Source organism: Euprymna scolopes, chromosome 36, assembly GCF_053919585.1.
Source record: "Euprymna scolopes isolate OS-2025 chromosome 36, ASM5391958v1, whole genome shotgun sequence".
Classification (NCBI taxonomy): domain Eukaryota; kingdom Metazoa; phylum Mollusca; class Cephalopoda; order Sepiida; family Sepiolidae; genus Euprymna; species Euprymna scolopes.
The window spans coordinates 97,578,259-97,586,725 of record NC_136517.1 but is presented as its reverse complement, the minus strand read 5'-3'; the positions used below and the strand labels follow the sequence as shown (position 1 = coordinate 97,586,725).

Below are 8,467 nucleotides of genomic sequence, written 5' to 3'. Positions count from 1 at the left end.
CAAAAAACGGGTGGCCAGAGGACAAAAACGACAGCCCACTCAACATCAGGGAATACTGGCCATACTGCGACGAACTGTCCTCTGAAAATGGCCTGGCATATCGAGGCACACGCGACAAAACTTAGACCCGACATGATCACCAGAGCACATAGATCCCATCTGGGCATTCAATACACACTAAACACAGCCCGGGATATAATGTTCTGGCCACGAATGCATGCGGAGATCACGGAAGCTGTTCAAAGGTGTGAAATTTGCCAACTGACACAACCACAACAACAAAAACAACCTTTGATCACCCACCCGATACCAGTTTACCCGTGGCAGTCTGTTGCCAGTGACTGTTTTGAGATAAACGGCAAACACTTTGTGGTAGTGGTGGACATATTTTCAGACTTTGTGGAAGTTGGCCAACTCCCAGATCTAAGCGGAAATTCCCTTGTCAGGGTGATCAAACCTATGTTTGCCACACATAGCACACCAGCTACCATGATAACTGACAATGCTACCAACTATATAAGTAGCGAGTTTCACAAGTTCACACAGTCATGGGACATCAGGCACATAACCGCCAGCCCTCACCATCACCAATCAAATGGGCAGGCTGAAGCGGCAGTGAAGCTGATGAAAGGAATTATAAAAAAGTCAACAAAAGAAAGGAAAGACTTCTGGCAAGCCATACTTGAATGGTGCAATGCTATCACACCTGGCATGCATAGTTCACCGGCACAAAGGTTCTTTTCAAGGCGCACTCGCTCCATGCTACCTTGCAAACCCACAGACTACATACCACAAGTGCAAACAAATACACAGCAAGCACTCATCAATAAAAGACGGGTAGCAAAAAAATACTATGATAGACACAGTAAACCTCTGCTGGACCTCACCATTGGACAGTCTGTTAGGGTGAAATGTCACCCGCAGATCCCTCACAGCGATTGGAAACCTGGCATCATCACTAGCAAAGAAGCACCACGCAGCTACGGAGTCCAAGTAAATGGGAAAATCTACAGAAGAAACCAAATACATGTTCGCCAACCAACCACCCGCTCAACCAACACACCCATCATACCTAATCATGTTCCCATACAGCAAACAGCAGAAGATAACGCTGACCAGACGAAACCAGCACTTCAACAACTGTCAACACATGACAAACAACCTCGCAAGTCTAGTCGTGTTGTCAAACTCCCTACCCGACTAAGAGACTATACACTAGACAACACACACACACAAAACACCAACGACACACAACACACTTAAAAGTAATAAACAAAAACACACATAAGCCCAGACTGTAATGGGTAATAAAAAAAACCAATAAAACATTATTGAATAAGGGGGATGTTGTGAAGTACGTAACTACGGCTACAACTAAATACGAAACGGCGTGCAAAGCACGCAGAGCTCTGTACAAAACACGTCTCCGGTAATAAAGCTTCTGGTGCTTTTGAAAACGACTGCCTTTGTTCTCTGTTACATTTCACATCATTACAATAGTGTAGTTGCATTCTTCTTCTTCTTCTTCTTCTTCTTCTTCTTCTTCTTCTTCTTCTTCTTCTTCTTCATCTTCTTCTTCTTCTTCTTCATCATCATCATCAAATCAAATTAAAATAAATATTTCGTTTTTTTTGTTTTTGTTTTAATAAACCGATGATCTCACACAAATCTCTTGTTTCGCCGCTAAAATAGGAAGGGAGATAACTAGGCTTGAGTCTTGACTAAGAAATATAAGCATTTTGTGTAAGAGATAATTTGGAACGATTTTTTTTTTTTACTTTAAATTTTTTCATTGTTCAATCGATTATTTAGCGTCCCAAATAACATTTAAAAAAAGAAAGCTGCGACAATTTTTTTTTTTTTTTAATATAACAAAGTTGATAATAAAAATGTAGTCTTACGCGACTATTAAGAGAAAAACAAAAAAAACACGATATTTTCATTAGATGAAAACATTTAAAAAAGAAGTTCGGCAATTTTTTTTTTTCTTAATTCAAAAATATACGTTATGTTAACGTTATTAAGAAATTGGTCTTTAACTAAAAAAAAAATACCAAGAATGAAACCTTTAAAAAGAACAATAAAGTTATTCTATACAAGGGAGGTAATTCAGCTATTTATTTAAGCAGTTAACTCCCTTGGAACAGAATCTTTATGTGGCTATTTATCAAGCTTCATTATGTATTTAGAATTACTATAACTTGGGCGATCGCAAGTTCGGCCATTTTTGTAGTAACCCTTTCTCTGTTATGTTACTGATCCTATGCAGTTCTAGGAGATCACTTTCTCTCATTGAGAAGGGATTAGTTTATTATTTATAATCATCTCAGGCGCCCTACAGGGTAATGCTGACAGAGCTGTCCAAGCCTTTTTGCAGGTCAGGATGCTGCTTCTAGGCAGCATTGAGTCTTCAATTCCACTATCTGATCCTTGTGTCACATTTCTCACCATGGGAGAGAAATAATCAGTCAACTTAGGTCAAGTTCCAATTTTTCAATTTTGACCCCTTAGCAGCTATTTTTACTGGCTAAAAACCAAATCAAATTTGTTCTACAGATCCGAATCCCCTATATATCAAGTTTCAAGTCTGTAGATTAAAAATTGACAGAGTATTTGATAAAGATCGTTTCATACATATACAAAAAGGTCACTTTTAATAGGAAATGTCTTGTTTAACCCATGCCCAAGCATCCAAGAACAGTTTTCTTCATTCCTACGTCAAGTGGTTACAGTTACTGCACGTATGACATCGTTTGCCCAGGGAGAGTTACTTGCTTGTGAAACGTCCTGGAAATGGAAACCAGCTCCCCAGAGGAATAAACGATAAAAATATAGGCACATGGACAAAAGAGATATCTGGTTGTCAAGTCTTCTTGCTTTATTATGGGCAGCATTTTATCATCATTGTTGATAACAGGAACTGTTGGGCTGAAATTGAACGCTGTATAGAATATGTGAACATGACATCTTTTTTATATAAAAATAAAATAATTTATTTTTAACAATTAAAATATTTAACTTTGAAACAAATTCTTGACCGTCTGTCATTGACTGACGTAAAACTGCTATGAGTATCACTAACATGCGACCATCTGCTGTGCACAAAATCCAAGCTTTGGTTCTTTAAAACAATGCAATTATAATTCAATTGTCCTCTCTTTTTTCATAGAAAGAGAGAGAAAAAGAGAGAGAGAGGTGGGGGCGAGAAATATACGCTTTAACGCACATGTTTTGTTTTTCCAATTCAGATGTCAGCATGCACCCAATTATGTAAAAAGCTGTCAATCTTTGTATGCCGAGTGTCAACCTTTAAAAATATGCACTCACTGAGATGCAAATACAGAACTAGTTGTGCACAAATTAATGTAGAAGCCCCCAGCTCGCCCAAAAGGGAGCTTCTTCATTGTGCCACACACGCATGAAAATAGTTCCATGATATTACTACATTCCCCTTACCAGAGAGAAAAAAAAGCATTGTTCAGATAATTGTTATACGCAGTAGTAAATTTATTGCTTATGTATTTTTTGCCCTATGTATTTCACGGTCATTTCCTACATGTTATATGTTGGTTGTTTTAAGGTTAATTAATGTGAGTTATTGTTTGTGTTTGTGTGTCAAGTTTGTGATGAGGTGATATGATCATTGAAATGAACCTGTTTATAAGTGGATGTTCCATCTGCTCTTATTTGGACTGTTTCGTCTTTTTGAAGATCCATCTGGTAATTGAATGATATACGATCTCAGTTCTGCGCATTTACTCAGAGTCGTTGTTGGTTTCTATTCATCATTCAGCTATGCAGTGTATATACATATTGTCCAGGGACAAGTGCTGGTAAATCATGAGCTGTTCTGTCATGATACATTTTCAGCATATCCTATGTTCTAGTTGTTCAGGGTTGTAGAAAGAGTTGGGAAATCTTAGGTTTAGAATTTTCACAATTATGTTTGATCCCATAATACGATTGCTGTAAAAGTTGAAGTTTGTGGTTTATTGGTATTGTTTGTAGGCATAAGATTGCTAAGTTAGACTTAGATTCTTGTTTGCTTTGCAGTAACTATTATTCTTTTGACTGTTTAAATTTGTCATTCAATAAAACCATTCGATTTTGGGAACTTGTGAGATGATGTTATGTGATCAAATTGCTATTGTTGAGCAAATTCTCTGAATGCTTCAAATGAATATTGTGGTTCATTGTCACTAACAACTCTGGTTAGAATAGCATGTTCAGAGAAAATGTGTTTCATTGCTGAGATAACAATATTACTTTTTTTCTGTATAATTGAAAATTTGCTGTGGTAATCAGCAATTATTGGGTATTCTTTATCATTACAGTGAAACATTTAAGTGTCAACAACTTCTCATGCTCTGCTGTGGATGCCATGTGGCTGAAAAGTGTTTTTTTTTTTTGTGTGTGTTGGAAGGTTTTCCTGGTATATTGAACATTTTTTATTGTATTTTTTATATCAGCTGTGGTGAAATAATGGAACTCTCCTGCGCTTTCCTTCTGCTTGTCATAACGGAGTTGCCCCCCTTTTCCCAATATTCTACAGAGTGACTTTTTCAATAGACGAACGATGTTACCTCTGCCCATGTAATGTTTTGTGAGTCGAATAAAGCTTCCTCAAGATTTACCAAGCCTTCCGTTCATCTCGTGTTTTTCTCCCTCTCTCTTGAATCACTTCAATTTATTCAACTAATAAAACATGGAGAAATACCTTAAACCCGACTGACTTAACTTGGATCCTAGTCAACCTGACGCGCCGGACATGTGGCGCCATTGGAAGAAATCCTTCCATATATTTCTAGAGGCAGCTTGCGACTCTCAAGAAACACCACTCCCAGACAGGCTAAAACTAAATATATTGATAAACCTAATTTCTCTGGCGATTTTTAAATTCATCTCGGACATTAATGACTACAATTCGGCGATGGACGTCCTAGAGAATGTTTTTATGCAGCCTAAGAATATCATATTCAGTAGGAATCTTCTAGCAACGAGGAGACAACAACCAGACGAAACTGTCGACCAATATGTCCGAGTCTTAAAAAAGCTCGCTAAAGACTGTGAGTTCCGAGCTGCGACAGAAGAACAAGTGAGGGACAAATATATTCGTGATGCTCTCATAAACGGTATTTCGTCCAACCATATTAGACAGCGACTACTCGAGAATAGAACACTGGACTTAAAAACCGCCTACGACCAAGCTCTTACGCTTGAGATGGCCCAAAAACAAGTAGCATCATACTCCATCCAGAACTCCATTGCTGCTATTTGGATGGAAGAAGTAGACAATGACTCCCAGCCTATGAACGGTGACAAAGAAAATGTTATAGCTGCTACCTCACGTCTATGCTTCTTTTGCGGTAATAACAGACATAACTGAAGTAAGTGTTCGGCACAGAATGCTACATGCAAGAACTGCAAGAAAAGGGGACATTACGCACATGTTTGTAAGTCGCCTACGGCTACTACCACTATGACTGCTGCTGCCATCAATCCCGGTAAGTCCATCCTTGCTAATAATTTCTCTGAGAGCCTATCTCGCTCGACATTGAGTGGAACTATCAAGGGTAACCCTATAGATATACTCGTCAATACTGGTAGCTCTGAAAATTTTATTCACTCTGATAAGGTTGGAGAACTTGGTCTAACTGTCTCGCCTAGTACGGAAAGAATTTTCATGGCCAGCAGTTCCCATTCATCCACTACCCTAGGACATTGTCTAGTATCCCTCTACGTACATAATAGAGAGTACAAAGATGTGAAACTATCTGTTATGTCGAACTTGTGTTGTGATGTTATTCTAGGGCACGCTTTTCTACAACATTCATCCGTTAAAATACCCTTTGGAGGTTCACTCCCTCCCCTTACTGTGTGTGGACTGGCCGCTATACGTAAAATTCCGTATCCATCTCTGTTTGCTAATTTAACTTCCGACTGTCATCCAATAGCTGTAAAATCCAGGAGACATAGCCTTCCTGACATGACATTCGGTCAGAAATATCACGTATGCTGAAAGAAAAAATTATAGAACCTTCTCAATCGCCATGGAGGGCTCAGACACTGGTGATATCGCCCCCAAACCACAAGAAAAGGCTTGTCGTGGATTACTCTCAGACGATAAACCATTTCATGCTACTGGACGCTTACCCCCTCCCGTAGATAGAAGATATAGTGAACAAAATAGCCGGTTATCAAATATTTAGCATGCTCGATTTGACCAGCGCCTATCATCAGGTTGCCATCAAACCAGACGAGCGTAAATACACAGCCTTTGAAGCAGCTGGGTCTCTGTATCAATTCTGTCGAATTCCTTTTGGGGTGACCAATGGAGTAGCGAGCTTCCAGCGGGTGATAGACAATATCATAAAGCAAGAAGAACTATGAGGCACTTATGCTTATATAGACAACGTCACTATTTGTGGATATAATCCACATGAGAGAAACCTGAAAGGCTTTATGGAAAGAAAAGCTAAATATGGTTTAACCCTGAATAAAAATAAATGCCTTTATTCTCTTAACTCTGTGAACTTACTTGGGTATACCATAAGCAAGGGGTCGGTAAAACCTGACCAACTCAAAGGGTTGACTGACCTACTGATACTGAAAAACCTCTCTACACTCCGACGAGCAATGGGGATGTTCTCGCACTATTCGAAATGGATATCAAATTTTTCTGAAAAGTTATATCCCTTAACTAGAGTCAGTAGTTTCCCACTCACTGAAAAACAGGCTGACGCCTTCCTTCTCCTAAAGAAGGAGATCGCTAAATCATCTGTAGCCAGTACAGAATCTGATTCATCGCTTGAAATTGAAACGGATGCTTCCAAACATGCGATTGCCGCCTCCCTAACTCAAAACAGTCGGCCCGTGGCTTTCTTTTCTAGAACTCTAACCTCACCCGAACAAAAACATTCTGCTGTGAAAAAGGAAGCTTATGTAATCGTAGAAGCTATTAGAAAATGATGACACTTGTTACTAGGAAAACATTTTAAGTTAATCACGGACCAAAAATCTGTCTCTTTCATGTTCAACCCTAAAAGTAAAAGCAAAATAAAAAACAGAGAAATTACTAGGTGGAAATTAGAACTCGCCTGCTTCTGCTACGACATTGTGTATGAGCCTGGAAAGCATAATGCTGCAGCGGATACGCTATCTCGATTCTGCTCTGCAAATTGTTTGATCTACACAAAAAGGAGTAATGTTATATAGGGTTTCATTAAAAGAGAGTCTTTGAGAGAGATTTATTAAGAGGGATGTTGAAGGACTCAGAGAGAGAGAGAGAGATGTATGTTGTTGTAGAGACTTAGAGAGATTGTTCATTTATAACGATTCCTATATTTAAAATGTTCATTCTTAGATGTGTTGAAGAAGAAGGAGAAGCTCTTTGAGTGAAGGGGATAGTGTTCACTGTTCGGACATTGTATAGACATGATGATGTTGATTCACATTATGGATATGACATGTCGAGATGTGTATGAAACGACATTTTATAACACAGACATATAATAAAATTTAATTTACCTTTTTGTAGGAATCACAAACACAAGACGACGTTCTACAAAAATACAGTTGAGTTTATTCTTCACACGACCGGCCATGATTTCCATCCTCAAGAATTCAAAGTCTCACATTTTAGTTTCAAAGTGACGTCTCGCTCTGAGTTTTTTCACTGACTGTCTTCTCTAACTCTATCCCTAGAACTTTCTATTTTCCGTGACGTCATACACATGTTAAAACATTTGCCTTCTTTCACGTGTTCTGGACATACGTGTCCAAAACTTTTCCTATTTCTACAAAAGGAATTTTAACCTATACTCAGTAACCTATTTTTCCAATATGTTAAAAACATTATCTTATTAGCTGCATTCTTTCAATTTAAAATTTCATAACAAACTTGATAGTTAACATTCTTTCCTTGAAATATTTTATCTATATTCTAAACAAATGTTTGTTTTACATTTTTAACTTCTCACACGTAATCTATTTCTAAACCTAAATTACGAGGTTCGAATTCCGTCTATTGCTGTTTCATTTTCATTTTAACTAAACTCTCTATTTTTATACTTACATGAAAAGGGGACAGCCCTTATCATGTAACAGTAACTCGAATGCTGCATTTTGTCAGGAGTAAGAAAATGCCTTATTCGGTAGAAGACATAAAAGCTATAACTAAATCTTGTCAAGTTTGCTCTGAGATAAAACCAAGATTTGTGAAGACGTTTCCGCAAACGCTCATAAAAGCAAGCCAACCATTTGAGAGATTAAGTATGGACTTCAAGGGACCCCTACCCTCCAACATGCGTAACAAGTACATACACATACTACCTGTGGTTGACGAATACTCCCGCTCTCCCTTTGCCTACCCCTGTGCAGACCTCACTGCTGCTACAGTAAAAAACACCTATCCAGCCTGTTTTCCAGAAACCCTTCTTTTGTGCACTCTGATCGAGGAACTGCTTTC

At 38.4% G+C, this 8,467-nt stretch overlaps 1 protein-coding gene across 1 annotated transcript; it reads left to right on the top strand.

Annotated features, from left to right (window-relative positions):
• The first annotated feature begins 4,930 nt into the window (after positions 1-4,930).
• Positions 4,931-5,386, top strand: LOC145260267 (uncharacterized). Its single transcript, XM_080118094.1, has one exon. It carries the CDS (start codon positions 4,931-4,933, stop codon positions 5,384-5,386), a length of 456 nt encoding a protein of 151 aa, XP_079974220.1.
• Positions 5,387-8,467: the final 3,081 nt, after the last annotated feature.